The following is a 21,108-nucleotide window of genomic DNA, read 5'->3' as shown; positions in this document are numbered from 1 at the left end:
GCATCTGAAAACACTCCACATATTGCCCTGCTTTCGTCCAAAGATGACTCAACTCTTGGTCTCTCCAAGTATTTGAATCTCTCAGTTAATGCCAGAATTATGCCGAGAGTCAACTTATGGGTGCAAGGAGGTCTTGTCAATGGTTCACTAGGAACTATACGCTACATTATACATGCTCCTAATGCTTGCCCTCCAGCTCTTCCTCTGTTTATTTTAGTGGAATTCGATAGCTATCAGGGACCTTTCATCTATGGTAATCTGTTTCCAATAATCCCCATAACACGCTCTTCGAACGATGACAGCATATTGCCATCTGGTAGACAGTTTCCCCTTACCTTAGCATACTCGATGACTATACATAAATCACAGGGATTAACTCTTCCAAATATCAAAATAGATATAGGGGGAAAAAAACAGCTTACCTGTGTTACATTGAGTTGAGTGAAAAAAATAACTGACATATTTTTAAAGAGTTACAATAAAGATCGCTACGAGTCAATCTGTAAGCCCAAGGCCCATAGTGATAGTTTCATGAGACGTTGGCATAGCAATTAATTAATGGCTTATTCTGACCTTATCTATGTACCTTTAAGTGATCCAATAGAAATCAAATATATTGTTGAGAACGAATGATTCTTTGTTTCTTTTTTTCTTCATAATCTAGACAGTCATTCTTAACAGGGGAGCCGCGGCCCCCTGGGAGTCCATAAGAAGTTTGCCAGGGGGCCGCCAAATTATGCAAAATTTCCTTCAGACTATAATAAAAAGAAAATTGATGTATAACCGAATATCGTATTTAAAAATGAAATAAGATAAAGTTTTCCTATTTAGTTATTTTTATTTATTTCTTATTTCTTCCTACATACAACTTTGTTAGTACAGAAGAAATAAATGCAAATATTCTACTTACACCGCAGTATTTACTTCTATTATTCCAAAGCAGTTTAAGAAACTATTAATGCTTGGAATTTTAAAAATAATTAGGAAAAATAGTAGGCTTAATAGTAGGCTTTAAAAATTTAAATATTTTTGCAAAAGATATGCAAAATCTTTACAAGTTGTGGGTGTTTTAGTTTTAGTTTTAGCATCGACTTTGGATCGATTTATCGACATGTTTCTTATTTTTTGTTAAAAATTAATGAGTTTTTGTGTTTTACTGTGAAGTTTGAATGTTATTTAAATAGATAATGAAATAATAAAGTTACGATTTACATTTATTATATAAAAAATAAAGTAATAATAAAAAAATCAATTTATTATAGATAATTTAACAAATATAAATTAATATTAAAAAAATGGGAGTAACAAAAAAAATTATGAAATATTTGATGGGCCACAAGTATAAGAAGGTTAAGAACCACTGATCTAGAAAATAAAGGTGCGAGCAGCTTTGTTCTGACTACACGCTGATACAGCGTTACTTAACTAGTTTAAATTAACGAAGAACAGGAAAATATTAAGCTATGAGCCCTATCAAAGGCCTTCCCAACATGTGAAGTTTTCATGAGAATCATTTTAGCTGTTTATAAATGCTATTTCAAGAGTAAATATCTTATCTCAACATTGTTACATTCTTCATACTATTAGATTCTATTATATAAAGAATATTTTTTTCCCCTCAAAACAATTTGAATTCTGTAAGTGTAAATTAATTTTATAGTAGTTTTATTATTTTATTTATGATGTTCATTATATCTTAATCTAACAATTAAATTATCTTTAATTAAGCCAAACAATTGTCACAATTAATACATCAGACTTTGGGATGTTGATATAAATCTTTAATTAATTACAGTGGAACCTTGCTTAACGAGCACCTCATACAACAAGTATTTCGCATAACAAGCAAAACAAATTGTAAAAATTTGCCTTGCTTAACGAGCGATATTTTGCATAATGAGTGGTGAGGAGAGGGGAAGTCCCAAATTGTGCACATGCAACATGCTCCATCAGTCTGTGTTTAGCACTCCTTCCACTAGCATCTTAGTGTTACTTGCGATCACATATTTTTCCAAACTTGTGTTCACACATATTACTTATAAACAACAACAACCAAAACCCGTTATATAATAAACACACCAAACGATATGCCAAATTCTTGGGTCATTAAATTTAATGACCGATTTCAAATTAAATTTTAGAAACGTTTGAATTAAAAATTAACTATTTATAATTATTAATCCTTTTGCCCCTGTTTGTCCACCCCCCTGTTTACGTTTACTTTGTAAACGTACTGAGGGCAATATAGTCAGTTAAGGTCAGTCAGGCAATAAAAATCTAAAAATTCATAAAAAATCAAATTATTATTATATTCATATGAAAAAAAAATCACATACATTTACTAATATCTTTAGTTTTAAATACAATATTTTTTAATAAATTTTATTAGAGAAATTTATGAGGAAAAAAAATATATCATAATTGACATTCAAACTTGAAAATTTCTTACTTTTTGTCAAAATTAACATTGTCTGGTTACTTCATTCTTATTGGCTCTGAGCCAGAACAATGTAGAGTATTGTTCTGTACGATTCGATATAACACTTATGCATGTACGTTTATTCGTTGTGAAATTATCGCACATTATATCAAACATTCGTTTGAAATCAAAACTTTATTCTGCTATCAACTAATATAATGAACTATTTTAGTTTATTCACTTCATATCGAACGAGATTATATATTTTTGTAATAAACATATGATTACCAGAAGCAACATGTAACTTTTGCTGATGTTTTCGATTAAAATAAAAATTAAAAATTAAAAAAATATGTATCAGAACTGAAGGTCATAACTTGAATATTTATAACTAGTTGACATATTATAACTGAATAAACTTATTATAGCATGAATGAACTTATTATAGTAATATTATTGCATGAATATGCTAAACATGAAATAAAAAATTATCAGAAAGTAAAAATTGAGAAAAAACAAGCGATAATTAAAATTTTTTAAGTCAATAAAACACCACCTGGACAAAAATATGTGAGACAGACAATAAACAAGACACTGCTGTCAAGTGCTATCATCTGTTGTTGTTAAATTTTATAAAAATCGATTTTTAGCAGGGTAACGATCAATTGGTACCCTGGCCTTTTTGCTTAACATTTAGGCTTACGATAGATCAGGACCCCGGTCGCAAAAGGATTAAATTTAATACCAGATGGAAACATAACTGCCTATCTCTAGTCAAATTAATTAATTTCTAATATTTAATTATAACCTTTACATAACTCAATAATTTGGCATATTGTTTGAAGTGTTTATCAAACATATTAGCTGTGATTTTTTTTTTTTTTCGTTTTGTTTCTGCAAATCGAATTCTCATTCCAGGCTGGTTCATTTTGTGCTAGAAGAAATGATGATGATGATGATTCATGCTCCTTAACAGTGTATATTGTACAAATTTTTTTTTGAATAAACGTTATACATAAAATATTTGAGCATTTTTTTGGCATGGAATACATTATCATATTTTACATTAATTTCTATGGGAAAAATTGTTTTGCATTATGAGTAAGACTCTAGAACGAATTATGCTTGTTAAGTGAGGTTCCACTGTACTTTGATGAAAATAGTTTTTACTAATTGTATATTATGACTTGTATAGAACATTCATTATTATAATTACTTAAAAGGGCCATGTGTTTGAAAACAATGAAACAGAAAATTTGTCTGGTTATGTGAAAACATTGATTAAGTCTCCTCCACCTGATGACAATTATGGAAGCTATGCATTGGATTGTGAAATGGTAAGAATTAAGTTGTTATTATCATTTTATTGTAAAATTAAGTAATTCCTATAAAATATAGAATATGATTAGTTCATTGTTAAGAAATTATTTAAATGGTGTTACACCATTTAAATAATTTACAAATTTCAATTTTTTTAGTGTTATAGTACAGCTGGTGTAGAGTTGACAAGGATTACAGTAATTGGTCCAGATCTGAAACCTGTATATGAAACATTAGTTAAACCAGAACATGAGATTTTGGACTTAAATACTCGGTAAATAATATTTTATATTTTCTGAAAAGTTATGTCATGTATCATTATATTTTCAATTATTCAAGATTAATTGTTGCTTTTTTTAGTTCCAGATAAATCTATTCAAACTGCATAAATATAAGTAAAATAATTTTAATCCTTTTATAATTAATATTAAATTTTCATAGAATATAAATATGAAAATATCATATTAAGATGGAAGGATATTGTTGTATAGATTTTTAAAATTGGAAAATTTATTCTTGATGATGATATGTTTGCATTAAACTCAGAAGAAACATATTAGTTTGATAGAAAAATAAAAACACAAATCTGTATTAAAGTTTTTGCAAGTAAATGTTTTCATTTGATGGTTTTCTATAAAAGTAAAAAAATTTTTTTTTTTCAAAAATTCAAATTCTTTATAATAACAATTGCTTAGTTTTCTGAAATCAAAGAAAATGGACGTTTTTCAATTATTATCATTGTAAATTCAAAATGCTGTAGTTAAGCAGAATATAATTTTAAAATAGTTTGTGCCAAAAGTTCATGACTTTTAAAAAATTATATAAAATCAACAAATTGGTGTATTACAGTGGGGTTTACACCAAAAAAGTTGTTGTGGAGGTGTATTTTTTGCTGTAAGAAAAAATTTTACTTCAAATTTTTACTGTTAGAGGGCAGCATCATATTATCATGGAACATGGTAAACAGTGTGGAAAAAAGAAGTCAAGATGATTTAACATTTACTCATTTGCATTTGGGCTTTTATTTCATTTTACATTTTTTTTTTTTTTTTTTTTTTTCATTAGAAACTTTTGTATGGCTTCTATGACTGATTCACTGCTTTAAACAGTTTCATCAGAAGTGTCTTGTCCACCAATTTTAGCATTGCATTTAATGTATGCAATAACTTGATTTGCGCCAGCTACTGATTATATACAGTTATTCATTTTTTTGAAGGATTTGTTTGTATATTTTTTGTGATGCAAGCTGTACAGTTCCTTCTATCAATGAAAATTTGAACTAAAAATTTTTTTCTTATGATAAAAAAAATATGCCTCCATGCAAACCTCACCATAATGTGCCAATTTGTTGATTTTATGTGATTTTTTTTTTTTTTTTTTTTTTTTTTTTGTTTACAAATTTTTGTGACACCCTGTACTTATTTATATAGATAAAATATGAAACATATTTTTAGCTATATAATTAATTTGTATAATAATTAGTGATGTAACGAATAGTATATTCGGCCTGAGGCCGAATACTGAATATTCTGCCAAACTATTCGGCTTGATTAACGCACGTACAAAAATTGGCGCACAAACCACATAATGACAAGGATTGCACACCCTGCTCTCTATTGGCCTGCTGTCACTACGATTTTTTCTTCCAGTAGGTCTAAATTATTTAAATTAATTACCATAAATCTCGGTGGATAAGACGAGGTATAAATTTTCATTGAAGTTTTATAGTTTTAGCTTATATCTGTCCTATAAGACGACCCCAAACTATCAACGGCCTATGAATTTAGTTTAGATCAGTGATCATCAGTGAATAATAATACTGTATAGCGTATACAGAGTTATGTCCTATTTATAATTTTTTAAATGAACAAATTTATTTTCTTGCATCTGGCAGCACTGCCTTAGATTGTTGCAAGCATTCACACTGATTCGGCATTTGGGTAATGATCTTGACTATTCACAAAAACGTCATATGGGCTATTCTATTTTGTGCACATACCCTACTCTCTATTAGTAAATAATTACGATTTGTCCGTTTTTTTTTATAATGGTTTTAATTTATATAAATTTAAATCAAATTTTTTGTATCTGTCCTATAAGACGACCCCGGATTTTTGGGGCCTTTTTTTGATTCAACTATCGTCTTATCTGTCGAGATATATGGTAATTAAATTATAATTATTAAAGTTAATATGAGATGGCACTTAACGTCTACCTCTAGTGTCAAATTGGTTTATAATTTATGTAATAGCTGTAAATAGCCCGATATGATTCAGCAGTTGTTGGTATTTAGATGTAAGTTATGTTATTTTATTTGCAATCAATCTTTTTAACTCTTTAAACGCTAAAATTTTGTTTTTACTACGTATTTGTAGACTGAATAGTACCCTAAGGATATACTTTAGTGGGGACATAAGGTCTAGTTTCACCCCAGTTGTGGAACAGTTCAAATATATTATTGGGGGTTTCTATTTGTGAAGTTTTGTGATATTTTGTTGCTATTGTTTTTTGTCAATATTTTTAAAATTAACATGATTTTAAATATTAATGAGAAATGCTCATTCTTTTCTTTATATATAAAATAAATTATATATTAGTCACTCATCTTCTAGAAATAGATAAATAATTCTTTCATTAAATACGATAAGTTTCAATAAAACGTTTCATAAATCATTTTAAAATATCATAAAAAATATTAAAATATACTCGAATACGAATATAACATGATTAATAAACAATAGCATTAATGCCCGATAAATTCTAACCTACATGCCATCAATCCATAGGATATCGGGCTAGTTAAAGGCTATAATAATATTTAATTACGAAATAATTTAATACTAGAGTTAGATGCTATTTCTTATTAACTTTAATAATTATAATTTAATGTTCAGCATTAATAAAAGTTACCAAAATGATTAATTTACTGTGTTTTTGTTATTTCTTACTCCTGTTTTTAGGTATTCGGTATTCAGCCGAATAGTGATTTAAATATTCTGTATTTGGCCAAATAGCAAAAAATAGGTCGACTAGGCCAAATACCGAGTAGTAACCGAATATTCGTTACATCACTAATAATAATTAAAATTTTATAGGATTCCTGGCTATTATATACAACAGAGGGAAATTATGACAATTGGTCAAAAATGACTCCCAATATTTTTACATTTTTGGACTCAAAATCTTGAAATGTTGAGAAATGCAAAGTATTTTGGGTTATTTTAATGTATGGGATGTTAGTATGTGTGTGAGGGAGCAAGGTTTTGTCATCCACTTTGAAGCTTAACTCCTGCATCGTTTGTTGAAAGTTTTGAAATTATGCAGGGAGATTTGTGTATTAGGGACATTGATGCTATTAAATTTCGGTGGTTAAAGGAGGGCTTGTGACCTCCCTCTATCTGCCCTTGTCATACCTCAGATGGGGTTAAACCTAATGAAGATTTTTACACTTGTTATTGGAGTTTACAATTTTTTTTTATAAAATGCTTCTCTAGCCTCAAAATTAAGCTTTTTGCAATTTTATAATAATTAACTACATATATATAAAGATTTTTTATAAAATATTAAAACAGATGGTGCCACAAGCAATTTTAAATGTTTTCAAGGAAAGTTACACAATTTGTTGCTAAATTTTTTTTAATTAGATTGGTCAAAAACAAATATCATATCAATGAGTTTGTTTTACACATTCGATGGATATACAATTTTTATTCATAAAGTGGCCAAACTGCCACTTGCAAGCTACAAGTGACTCTTCTAGAACATTACTGATGGCTCTTGTATTATACCAGAATTGTATATAATATACAATACTGTTATAATAATGTGCTCTTGTGTATTTTTATTATAAGCAATGTATATCTCTTATTGTGATAAGGTTTGGTCACCTCTGTTATAAATTTTTAATAACATATTTTTTTTACTATTGATAAATTAATTTCATTTTAATACATCAGCCACATCAAGAATATTTTTGTTCCAGAAACCAGTTCCAGTTTTTGTTTTTATATTATGAACTCAATATTTTTCATAAAGTGGGTTTTGGTATGCCATTTATTGTTTGAAATTGGTTGCAGGACAGATATAACAGAAATTTTAAATTTTAGTTTTTATATTAAATTCTCTTTAATGAGAAAATTACTTAGACTTGTATAAGTGAAAATCTAAAAAATATGTGTAGTTGAAAAACCAATATCACATTCTGTAACTAAGTGATGAATTAACTTATCAAGTACAAAATGTTTAGATAAGTTAAGAAATAGACCTGATCACTGCTTGCAGAGCTTCTAAGTATTTGAGATTTAAATGTTTCTTCTGAAGCAGGATAGTAACAAGCATGACCAAGTTATTATATCACCAACTCTATTCCTCACAAGTAAATTTTTTGTTTGATGTTTCAATGTGTTCAGTATGAATAGGCAGAAAAGTTTTTAGAAATGATTTATTTAAATTTATAAATCCCATTTCTCTTTTTGATTGATGATTATTTATATTTAAAACTTACTCAAATGTTCGATGTTTGCTTTGAATATTTTTGTGTTAATTCAGTCATTAACATTTGCAAATTTTCAATGTTCTTTATTGGTATTATTATCCAGTTATAAGAAAGTGTTGGGTACAGTTAATTAATTTCTTTATAATAATAAGTAATGTCTGGAGTGTTACACAAAAACAGTTGTCAGAAAAAATAGAGTAACTATTACACTTGACAGAGGTTTCATTTATATTTACTAAAATTTTTGGTCATTAAAATATTGAATGGAGGATGCAATAAATCTTTTATCCTTTTGCAGGACTGTGCATGAATAATCTCACATATAATAATTCATTGACGGTAGCTTATGTTTTTACATTTTAATCTGAATAAACATGCATTAAGAAAAAACTTCTATTGCCGTTGGTATTTTTAAAACTGGTGGAAGAGTCTTATACTGTGTAGTTTGTGTGCAAGAACTGTTTCTCCTGATAAAAGATTTCAAATTATCTAGTATTTAGACACAGATAGCTACAGCTGAAATTATAGAATTAAAAAAGAAGGCAAACCTTGACAGAATTTAATTCCATTTATGTTTTCCAATAATATCAGGAGATATTAATTATTCTTTGAAAATTGAAGAACCCAATGGTCAAAAATTTTCTGGAGAAATACTATGGAAAAATCATTTTTGATGAATCTAAATTGTAAAAGAACTACATTTTTTTTTTGTTACAACAAAACTCTCAAAAAAATATGGAACAAGATGCAGAACAATTATATATATAGTGGAACCTCGGTATACGACCGTAATCCATTCCTGATGGTTGGACTTATACCGAATAGGACATATACCAAACCAACCTTTCCCATAAGAAGTAATGTAAAAATGATTAATCCGTTCTCATATAAAAAAACTCCTCTTGATATGATATATTAATGGGGTAGTAAAATAATTTAAACACTGTTTGAGCACATTAATAAAAAAATAAATTTTATTATAGATTTTTAAAGTTATTACCATATATTGTATTATATTATTTAAATCGTTAAATCAGAATCAAATCAAACTCACCTTAATACTAATAATCTGTTTAGAAATTGATTAAACCCCTTTCGCAACGTTAGCAGATTTAATAATGTCTATTTTTCACGATTGTCAATATCGTCATTCTTGGAATATGGTATGCAACATTTAAATCTCGAACACACATGCCATCTTCATATTTCTCAACAATCTCTTTTTTCAGCTCCATTGTGATTCTAGTCATTTTTTTTAGTTTTCTGTTGCTTTTCATTTGCCTTTTTGCAATTCATGATTAATAAAAATAATAAAATTTTACTTACAAATTAAAATCAGAAGAAATGTAACAAAGTTATAAACTGTGGGACCATGAACGTCTAGTCTGGTCTAGTACACCGATAGTACTACTTGTTCATAGATGGTGCATATAATTGAATTAAGTTGTATACCGAGCAAAATTTGTTTTGTCCAAACAGGGCGATTCTGAATTGGACTTATTCTAAAGCAGTCTTATACCAAGGTTCCACTGTATATTCAATAATTAGTATAATTGTATTCAATATCACTTAATGAAACATCAGATTAATCATTGTTGAATAATTGATTGGTGGAAGAGTACATAGTAACTGTGTTTGTCACCTGACAATGTTTTTGTACATTCCTTTTGACTATGGACGTTTTAGAAGTTTGTCAGTGATGCTGCCGAAGGTTGCAGAAGGTTTGAAAATCTCATAACCTCAAAGCTGTTTGAAAATCTCATAATCTCAAAGCTTTTGTACTGTACCTTGTCCATCTTCTGGTCTAACCAGTGGTTTGTTTGACATGCCACATTGTTCACAAGTTATAAGTAGACAGGCTACAGAATAGTTTGCATATTTCATACACAGTACATACAAAAAGTACACCTATTATCATTTTAAATGATGTGTCTAATATGTCTTGGGCAGATTTGGCCAGGGGCATTAATTTGAGCCGTAATACTGATTTACACTATGCAAGAAACTGTATGGGACTAGTATTCAAGTGTAGATTAGTTGTAGCAAACATTAAAGTATTTTTGAAGATGTCTAATTGAGTTTAACAGTTCAAATGACTTATCCCAGATTGCTTCTACTTCCTTGAATTTTTCTCATATTGGAGTCAGGGTTGCGGCAGTGTTTCACGTGAAGAGAATTTTGATGAAATAAAGCATGTTGTGGACACCTTTGAATCTAATGATGCTTCTGCAATTAGGCTTTCTCAAGAGTTTCTCAGCGGAGGCTTGATGAAAAATGATCTTGCATATATTAGATTCGTCTTTCATTGTCTTGTTGATACAATAATTGATGTTGAAAAGCAAGGCTAATTGCTTTATATTTCCTCAGGTCTAATTTAACAAGTTTTTCAAAAATTGGAATATTCACAGAGTTTAATAGCCAAAGTATCAAGAACAAGATACAAGGAATACTTCAAAGGAATTCAGGATTCTAAACATTTCAGATATATTAACCTTGAAATCAGATATGATACTACTCGAGTTGTCCTGTTTCCAGTTTGCTTTAGTCACTTCATAAAGTAGAAAAATTATTTTTCTTTCCTAAAAGTTTACAACAGGATACTGCCTTAGCTTTGAATTTTATAATTTAAAGCATGTTTTTGTCACTTATGTAATGCAAAAGCATTAAAAAATTTATTTTTTTCATATCTGTCATGAATTGACTAGATCTTTAGTTTGTTGATACAGCTAGATTTTGTGACAGCCCAACACATCTGGATCAAACCATGTACAAAAACTTAAGACTCCATTCTAGGCTGGAACCCTAATCTGTGGAGCAGTATGCTGAATCCTGTATCATTGAAACATAACTTTACTAACAAAAATTTGGGAATTTGACACTGAAATTTTATTTGTTATAGTATTTTGTATAATACTTAAACAAATGCATCTCTTACAGATTTAGTGGCATTAACGAAGGTGATCTAGATAAGGTGTCAACAACTATAGAAGATGTTCAAGCTGTTCTACTTAGTTTATTTAATAGTAACACCATTCTTATTGGTCACTCTTTAGAAAGTGACTTCAAAGCATTAAAAGTAAGTTGTTTTGTAGTTTTGTAAATTCATGATTATTGAAATTTTATACTAATGCAGAAATAATGTTTTAGCTAATTCATAGCACTGTAGTAGATACGTCAGTTGTATTTCCTCACAAAATGGGTCCTCCCTACAAGAGAGCACTGCGCACCCTAATGGCAGAATATTTGAATAAGATAATTCAAAATAGTGGTAAATGGTTGTTTTTTTTAATGTTTAGATCATTGCACAATACAATCATCTAAATAAATTATTCATTTTAGTTGATGGACATGACAGTCAAGAAGATGCCCTAGCATGCATGGAATTGATGCTGTGGAAGATAAAAGAAGATGTAAAAAAGTCACTGAGGTGACAGATTTTATTTTGGTTGCAAAACCTGCAGATCCAAGTTGTCTGGATTAAGCAGCCGCATCTCGTGTAAATATTTTGATAATTCAATACTTAACATAAACGTCCATAAAGTTGTTTCTGTAAATATTTAAGTTGTAAAATTTGTTTTTCACTGTATTACTATCAACATTAAATAGGTCACTTTTTTTATAACGGTGTTGTTTTATTCATTTACATCATTGCACGATATTCAATCTTCTGCATACCAATTACAAAATTTTACACATCTCATTCTGTAGATTTGCAAACATTTATTTATTAAAGCTTCTCATAAAGGAATAATGAAAGACATAAGGTTATTTGGAAAGTAGTACCCACTTTCCAAACAACCTTAACAACAAAAAATAACCAATATAGATTTATTTTTAAAAAATTTATATTTTTATCTGCATATCATAGGCCAAGGATGGCAAACATGTTTTAGCCTGCATGCTATGAGGTAAGCATACTTACCTCTAAAGATGTTTATTCATGCCAAAGGTTTAGATTTTGGATAATGATATTTAAAGAAATTAAACAAATACGCTTTAGAATAAATGTAAAAAGCTGATTGAAAAAAAAGGACGATCAGATAATAAATCGAAAGGATGATTGGAAAAGACAGATGACAAATCAAAATCATACAATATGTTGTGCCAGATGATTTTCTCTTACATGCCACAGGTTTGCCACCCTTTTCAGGCTACCCCTTTTTAATGTATTTACCCTTAAGTGTTTAATTAGAAAATTAAACACTTAAGGTCAGTTCATACTTTGAGAGTGAAGATAAGTAAAAATGTGCTGCTTCTTTTCTGGTGTTCCTCTCCCATAAGCATTATGTCAAAACAAGAGATGCACTTGTTATTTTTGATACCAGCAATTTAAAATAGGGTTCCTCAGCTACAATGAAAGCATGCTTTGAAAACGTGAGTTGTGAAATTCTTAAAAAAAATGAGTATATATATATATATATAGTTAGTTAATTCAAAAAAGAGAAGGCAGAGATTATTATAGCCTGATAAAAGAAATTAAAGATGATGATCCCAGAGTGCATTTTCAATATTTTTGTAAGTTTTAAATACAAGATATCCCAAATTAAACATCATTTTCCAGCTGGCTATGGAAAAAACTATGTAAGTTTTGAAAGTTTGGTAATGCCTTAATGAGTTGATGGGAATTTTCTAAAGCAAAAATAACTACCAGTAGAGGGTGTATTATAGCTTTATACAGAACATAACAGTGAGCTACACAAGTTCTGTCTAATGTGAAAAAAACGTGATCGCTACTGTCGAAAGCATAAAACAGCATGTTCGATGGTTGCATGCAGTGTATGCCTTAGAATGTTATGCACATTGCATGCTATGCTATCCTTAAGGTCTGACAGTGATGCTGTGGGATCACGGTAGAACAAGTCTCTGAAATAGTCCCAGAGCCAAAAATCACATGGATTCAAGTTGGGATATTGTGTGCCAATACGCCACCATTTCAGCTTGAAAGTGCTCTCTAGTTGTAGTTTTTGGAACTAATAGTTTTATTTCTCTAGAAAAAATTCCCATCTCATTAAGGCATCCCCAAACTTTCATGAATTTCTGATGGAGTTTCTGCTGTAGCCTGCTGCAAAATGTCAAGTTTAATTTGGGCACCCTGTATGTTAGCTGGCCAAACCTATTTTGCCTATTGGGAAAACAAGTGCTGCATTCTCTACCAAAACTATTTCATACAATAGATATGCTTTTCCATACAGTATTTAATTATGATTAATTTAAAATGTATGGGAATCACAATAAGGGTAGTTTAAGAAACCACTAAATGTTGACACATTGCTATACAGAGCAATTGTGGTGGACCATCAGAATTGCTAAAGATAGCTGAGTCATCCTTTTTCAACAATGCAAGGTTGGAGGAGGAGTCCTAGAGAAAAATACAAAGCACTTCAGGAATTTTGCATTTACAAAGAATTTATGGTGAGAACCATTTACTCTGCAAATTTGATTAAACCACAATAGAAAGGCATAAAATATCACACCAGGCCATGCTCTCTTTTATGGACAAAATAGCACCGAAATTATGGCCATTTAATGTAATTTTTTTCTTTGTTGTTGAAAAACTTCTTTCTCAATTTTTAAGCATGTTGCGTAATTGCAACATGGCTTGACACTTAACATGGCACTTTTTCTGATCACATTATACCATCTTGTATGCTCATCAAATTTTAAATTCAATGGAATTTCTACCACATAAATGCATAAATGGAGCAATACAAATACACGAAAAATAGAATAGTCACTAAAATTATATACCTACTGTTTTTGTTCACTAAAAGAAAATAAAGATTATTTCTCGAATCTGTGCTTTGTATTTTCGTGATATTACACTTATTCATGTTTATTGTGTAAGAAAAACATTAGGGAAGGCAAATTTTTCATGTTTTATTGGGAAAAGAAATTTAATTTTTATTAGTTTTCTATCATAAAACAGCCAAGTGCAATTTCCATTTCCATAGGCCATGCTCTAATTGTTTCCATTATGTTTATATGGCTAATGTATTTCTCTGAAGTAACACAATGCAGATTTCAATGTATGACATGTGTTACATTTCTGCAACATGACCTGGGTATGTTGCATATTTGCATCACATGGTGCTTAATGCGTTAAAGGAAACTGCACATCTAGGAGTTCAATCCATTTGAGGACACAAACTGGGACAAAGCAAAAATTTCACAGGCCGTTCAAGATGATACCATAGGTGTTGTTGAACAGTCAATGAATAATAATGCAGTATTGTGGCATTTGGGTGTATCTAGTGGCAGTGTGCAAGATACCGATCAGAATCACTAACAGTTTTGTGAACCTCATGGAAAGAGACCTAGCTTGGATGTAATGGTATGTTCTGAAGTAGCACTACAGTTAATGGCTGCACTAAGCTCCGTATCTTTGTAAAGGGTGTCATTACTGCGAAAATGGAGTGCATATGTTTTGGAACCCTAAGATACTTCTGTGGGTGAATATTTAATTTATGTGGACCATAATGCTCATTCCTGTAGAGTTGCCCTTTGCATGGAATGACCAGCAAGATAGACTTAAATCTCATAGAATCTGTGTGGGATGTTCATTGCATCTCATCAATGACGTGCCGTTATTGGAAGCGATGGAAGCGCTGCTTCCCTTGTATTTTCTAAAATATAAATACATATTGCGCGATTATTTTCATATCTGAACGTTCTTTGAATTGCTTAAAATTAATATTTTATTATAACCGTATTATGTATTTTATTACAGACTTCTACATAAAATCTGTAATAAAATACATAATGCGGTATAATAATAATAATAATAATAATAAAATATCTGTAATAAAATATGTGAAAAACAACGATAAGATCGCTATTGTATATTCGAATCTAAATTCGTGTATGCATATTCCCAATGGAAGTGCTGTATTGTCAGCTTCCAGGACGAAAATATTTGAATAATGTAAAGCAGACTATTTACAGGCATTGGCCACGCGCTTTACAGAGCACCAACCTTTGGTGGGTTAGCCGGTGGATGCTACACACCATCACTGACGCGCAATTAACTGATTGCCCCTGGAAGTCGACTTCTTACAGAAACACAGCTTCCCTATCATCAAACGTCACGGCACGCCACTACATCTCATCATCATCAAGAATATACTGGGAGTATATTCGATATATTCTTGATCAAGAATTGATTTTGCTCTCGATAGAGCTGATAAACAATGTTATAACTAGCATAAACAATTAATTTGCAGTGTTCAGGAGACAACCATATTTACATTAAAGATTTACAACAATTTAACATTATTCGTGAATGATTATTAATGAACTAATATCAACTACCAGAACATGACGTGACGTTACAGAAGCAACCACGACAAGAAATTTGCATCTTGGCTTCTTATAAGGAACCACAATGCGTCGTGTCATGACTAAAAAGAAAGACACCAGTGCTTTCCACCATTCCACCATTCTACCATGCCACATCATGGTTGTTTCCTATTTATTCTGTTGTAGTAAATACATAACTAAATAAACAATTAAGAACAATGGTAAAATTCATTTATTTTTTCAGGAATTGTTAGAATGACACTTACAATACATTAATACTGAATGACATTTGCTTTTTTCTCTCTTATAATTGTAGCTTACAAAAGCCCTATTTACTTCCATATGTTATACTTGAGACTGGCCAAAGAAATGGCAAACTTGAAGTATGTCGTGTATGTTTATAATTGCTAACAGCAATTATAAGTTTGTTGCAAGTATGGGGTTGCTCAAGTAGGCCTTCCTTGGTGCCGGAATGATGAAGACCACGACCTTTGTCTCAAATATTAACTGTATTAGCTTGAGTAGGAGAAAGAGAGAGTGATTATTTTTAAGATGGTTGTTCCTGATCAAATTTTGCACCTCCTCTCACAGTATTAATTCGATTCTTCCTTACGCACGGGTTGCAACAGTGACTTTCTGTCCAAAACTCTTGCCACCTTTCCTGAATTCTCCACAAATAGCATAAACAAATTAGTCACACACTACAAACCCGTGAGTGTCACTTTCTCACATTCCTCCTATCATTCCCCACTAGAAGAAGCATTTCCATTCTTCAGTTTGTTTTGCTACTATTTTGGCAATGGTGATGCAAGCTTACTCGGCCGAGCTGATGCTTGTGTTTGCTGAAGTGACGTCAGATCTGAAATGATACATTGAGTTGATTCTAGATTGGGCATCACTCTTCTTCCTGAACGATTAAGTTAAGATGGAAGATTGTATGCATGTGACAAAATTACCTCCGTATTGTTTCTGCAACTGCACGGCGTGGTATATTGTTAATGCTGGAATACGTCGCGATCATTTTCTTAATCACGACACGAATTTTGCATTATGGCATTTTTAAAAAATGCTAGATTGAGCCAAGACAGCCAGAATGCGAAATTTTTTGTGGTTTTCTGGAATTTATGCAATTTTTGGCCATCTATTTAAGATGTTTTAAAGAAGTTTCTAGTCAAATTGCATAGTAATTATTGTAGCCCGATAAAGGAATTAGGCTGTTCGTTTGGTATCGTCTTAGTTGTACTTATTAAATACAGTATTTAATTAATTTCTCGAAATTTTTTAATTTCATTCAAAAACAAAGTAGAAAGTTGAAAGGATCATCACAATATTTATATACGTGTAAATAACAATGCGAGAAAATACTGTATATACGGGGAAACAAGAAATTAAACCGACGAAATAAAATTGGTGACAGCGGGGTCAATACAAGCAGTTTTCATCCTATCAACCATTTTTTTTTTTTAATTCTTTCTGCCTTGTGAGCACTAAAAGGGCCTCTTTTAACAAGCCTACTATGGGTTGGGCCAGGTCCACAATTGGGCAATCGGATGGTGAGGGACGGGGCCCGACGTATCCGGACGGACCACCTCCCGACAAATTCCTGGAAATTTATCGACTCGTCCGAATTCGAACCCGGATCAATGAATTGTGCAGAGGCGGCCGGATGGCCGCGCGGTCAAGGTGGCAGCTTACCGCTCTGGGGGACCCGGGATCGAATCCGAACGGGTCGAATAATCCCCAGGAATTTTTCGGGGGTGGTCCGTTCGGATATGTCGGGCCCCGTCCCTCACCACCCGGTCGCCCCATTGTGGGCCTGGCCGAACCCATAATGGGCCTACTAAAAAAGGCCCTCTTAGTGCCCACAGGGCGGAAAGAGTTTAAAAAAAATGAATTGTGCAGATAATATAGAATATAGAGCTGTATTATATGACTTTTTGTCAATTTTAAACTATTTTATTTCTTTACTACTAAAATATAATAATATTAAAATTATAAACGTAAAAGTAATCAAATATTTTTTAAAAAATTTTCATAAAAATTTATTTACATTCCAATTTTCAACACCAGAGAGCGCCGAGTGCTATTTGAATTTCAAGATGGCAGCCTTCACGAGTGATATTTTTATCCATGCTTTCTTCTCTCTTCTAGCATTATTTATCGTTAGGTTTGTGATCGTAATGATGAGGATACATAATCCAAGTAAAAAAGGTCCAAAGAACATAAGAAGAACCGATTGCAAATTGATGGTGGTTATGGGATCGGGTTAGTAATTTAAATCGAAGATTTTTTTCCACAATGTTGATGTTTTGTTTTTTATAATAATCTAATTTACAGGCGGACACACGTACGAAATGGTACAATTAATCTCAAGGTTAAATGAAAAATACACTCCTGTTGTATATATAATTGCCGAGACCGATGTAAACAGCGAAAAGAAGGTCCACGAATTGGAGACTTGTAAAATGATTGTAAATATTAAATTTCTTATTTATTCTTATTATTTGTATGGTTTTATTGATAATGCATGTCGGCTATTTATTATGTAGGTAATGCTCTCTTCTAGAAATTTTTTGCAATGTTTTTAAATTTTGAATCCTAAATATGTATTTAGGAATGATAATTAGCAGTTCTTTGACATTGTTATTTGTTCACATTTAAAATACTTTCATTGTATTTTAAGTATGATTTCTGTATGGCTAACTCTGTTGTATACAGCCAACAGCATTCGATCAGACACACAACATTTGTGGTATGTGATGGTGAATAGAATGTGATAAAACCAGAACAACACACTCAGGTAAATTCTGAGCTGATCCAGATTTGAATCTGAATTTTCCAGATGTGCTTTCATCATGCGTTTTCTCATTCCAACAAGCCAAGTGTTAGTGACTAGGCACTAACTTATTGTCATGTTTACAGAATACGATCAATCTAACTAGATTGAAGTTGTAAATTGCAGTGTTTTACCTGGAATATTTAATAAATTATAGTTTATCTCTTTGAAATACAATAATTTGCTGTAGAATGAAGTACTGTAAAGTATTTCTTTCTGTTGACTATTTCTATTGCATCCACAAATTCTAAAATTTTCAAGGATGCTACTGACAAAAATATACAATTAAAGTTAATACGCTTAATATAATGTCTAATCATTATTTGGATGGCAGCAGTCACAACAAAATTTGTAACATTTTAATTGCATTTTGTAAGTGACAAAAAAATTCTTAATTAACATTTCATTATTAAAATGTAATTATCTGATGATCCATTTAATTAGCTTTAATTTTTTATTGGACGTAGATGAATGCTTGTATTAAAGTGAAAGGTTTTTGCAATTTCAAATCATGCCAGTAAATAATTATTTGGCACACATATTAAGTAATTTTTTGTTTAATTTTTAAAGGTAAAACAAGGTGAGAGCTCGTACCTGATAGAGAAGATTCCGAGAAGCAGAGAGCTCCATCAGTCATGGCTCTCTAGTGTGGCCACCACATTATATGCTATTATATACAGTATACCTCTGGTGTTAAAACATCAGCCCGACTTGGTGAGTAAATTTTGAATTATAAAAATTTATTATAATTATTTATTCATGATTATTGATCCATTTACATTTTAGATAATTTGTAATGGGCCAGGTACTTGCATACCAATCTGTGCAGTTGCTTTTTTAAATAGTGTAAGTATTATTAATACTTATATTAATGCTGGTGTAGAGATTGCAGTTTATTAAATGCTTCATTTTAACAAACAATTTTTTTACAGGTTTCTGCCATTAAGAAGATTACAATAGTGTACGTGGAGAGTATCTGCAGGGTGAGGACCCTGTCCTTGTCGGGAAGGATACTCTACTACTTTGCTGACCACTTTCTGGTGCAGTGGCCTCAACTGTTCGAAAAATATCCGAGATCTAAATACTTTGGACGCCTTGTCTCTTGAACGCACGTTCGTGTAGTTCAATAAATTAATTTATATTTTTGGGCTGTTGACTATATACACTTTTTCTACCAGTTCTAACTGAAAATGTGTTTTTTTTAATAATCTAAAAGAAGAATTTGAAATGTGTGTGTGTTCTTTGCACTCATGGATAAACATTTGTCAGAAAAATTAAGAATTTTATAAAATTCATCCAATGTTATTTTTAAAATATTCTAAGAATTTTTAGAATTTTATTTATTTATTGAATACAAGAGGAATCATGTATTTTAATTGTAGTTGTTTTTTCTTTTTCACATTATCTTTGTATTTAATGTGTATGCTATTATTAAGTCAGAGTACTGCATGAAATGGAAATAATTGTTAAACTCTTCCAGCTGAAACGTTAACAATAAAATATCATTTTATTGTTAAACTCTCCACTCTGTTGTATTAAGGCCTTTTATGAGGCATGGGGCATTTTGGACTGAACACCCATGAAAAATTTCTGGAGTGCTTTTCCTGAGCACCAGGCCAGTGTCTTAACTGCCTCAACTATCAAACAGTACATATGAAATTTGTGTTTTGGTAGTTACCTTTAACTGTAATTCATTTTTGATGTATCTTATTTTTCAAGTAATGTAACTCTACATTTATTTGACCCTTTAAACCGCTATACCATGGATACTAGGATATCTTTATGCCTGTTTGGGTTTGGATATGGCCCGTAATAGGAACATAGCCAGGTGGCAAAAGAGAAATACCTGGAGCAATTTTCTTGTGAAAATTTGGATTGATCCAGACTCAGATTTCCAAGAGTATTGATGCTTTTATCAACTTGGCATCCGGTTATCTGATGATCACATATAGATTATTGATGAAGTAAATAGCGATTTAATTCCATATTTATCATTAAAACCTTCGATTTGACGTTGTGCTCTAAACAGAAGTTAATCAATCATTTTCCCAGCTGTTATATATAACAGAGGGAAAGTATGGCGATCGGTCAAAAAATTTTACTTTTACTCCAAGAGTTTTACTTTTGTGGACTTCGGACCTTGAAATATCGAGAAATGCAAAAAGGCGAGTAGTATCTCGATTAGGGCCTGACTTGACGATTTTACTCGTTATTAGCATTTACAATTTTTTATAAGACCCATTCTTACCCTCAAAATTAAGCATTTTACGATTTTATAATATTAAAAATATTTAAAAAGTTCTTTTTAATAAAATATAGTAACAGATGGCGCCATCAAATGTTGCCGAGAAAGTTAAGCAACACGTTACCGGATTTTTGTTTCGAATGAAAACCGATTATCGGAATGAAAAAAAAAATCAACTAAATTTGGGACTATCCTTATTGAAAACTCGAATTTATCGACACACGAAACAAAACCTAGTTTTAATGTGTATTTCGCATGCCGAAGGTCATTGCGCGCATGATTAACTCGTTTTAACGCGATTTAATTCGAATTAACGTTTTAAGAAGTTCGAATTCCCCATTCGACACGAAGAAATTTCTTACTTTTTACGATCGTAGGTATCCATTCCGATACCTACGATCCTAACCGATGCTTCGTGCTCAACTGAGCTTAAATTTAAAAAAAATTAGGGTCAAATTTAGTCCATTGAACCTTCCGAATAATGTTCATGAGCAATT

The 21,108-nt window shown here is 31.0% G+C and overlaps 2 protein-coding genes across 3 annotated transcripts in view; both read left to right on the top strand.

Moving 5' to 3' along the window:
• LOC136981492 (RNA exonuclease 1 homolog) overlaps positions 1-11,856 on the top strand; it is a 49,458-nt gene extending 37,602 nt beyond the window's left edge. Inside the window, exons 11-15 of one of the 2 annotated variants that reach the window (XM_067277797.1) lie at positions 3,643-3,756; positions 3,898-4,013; positions 11,172-11,310; positions 11,382-11,502; positions 11,574-11,856. In XM_067277797.1, the coding sequence (XP_067133898.1) occupies positions 3,643-3,756; positions 3,898-4,013; positions 11,172-11,310; positions 11,382-11,502; positions 11,574-11,665 (582 nt within the window). In that variant the 3' untranslated portion in view covers positions 11,666-11,856. Of the gene's footprint in view, positions 1-3,642; positions 3,757-3,897; positions 4,014-11,171; positions 11,311-11,381; positions 11,503-11,573 lie in introns of those variants that run through there. The other variant, XR_010881722.1, reaches the window with a different exon arrangement.
• Positions 11,857-17,628: 5,772 nt separating this feature from the next.
• Positions 17,629-19,514, top strand: Alg14 (ALG14, UDP-N-acetylglucosaminyltransferase subunit). The gene is made up of 5 exons (XM_067277790.1): positions 17,629-17,795; positions 17,868-18,001; positions 18,937-19,080; positions 19,153-19,212; positions 19,299-19,514. Exons 1-5 carry the CDS (start codon positions 17,630-17,632, stop codon positions 19,470-19,472), a joined length of 678 nt encoding a protein of 225 aa, XP_067133891.1. The 5' UTR covers position 17,629; the 3' UTR covers positions 19,473-19,514.
• The last annotated feature ends 1,594 nt before the right edge of the window (positions 19,515-21,108 follow it).

The sequence above is a fragment of the Centruroides vittatus genome, unplaced genomic scaffold (genome assembly GCF_030686945.1).
Source record: "Centruroides vittatus isolate TY-2023 unplaced genomic scaffold, ASM3068694v2 contig_766, whole genome shotgun sequence".
In the NCBI taxonomy this organism is placed as follows: domain Eukaryota; kingdom Metazoa; phylum Arthropoda; class Arachnida; order Scorpiones; family Buthidae; genus Centruroides; species Centruroides vittatus.
This window is presented reverse-complemented; position numbering and strand designations above follow the sequence as displayed.

Excerpts from the sequence above, each read along its gene's own strand:
- Alg14 (XM_067277790.1), top strand. The coding sequence starts at position 17,630 with ATGGCAGCCTTCACGAGTGATATTTTTATCCATGCTTTCTTCTCTCTT. Across the intron at positions 17,796-17,867 it reads GATGGTGGTTATGGGATCGG|GCGGACACACGTACGAAATG; the intron begins GTTAGTAATTTA and ends TCTAATTTACAG. Across the intron at positions 19,213-19,298 it reads CAGTTGCTTTTTTAAATAGT|GTTTCTGCCATTAAGAAGAT; the intron begins GTAAGTATTATT and ends ATTTTTTTACAG.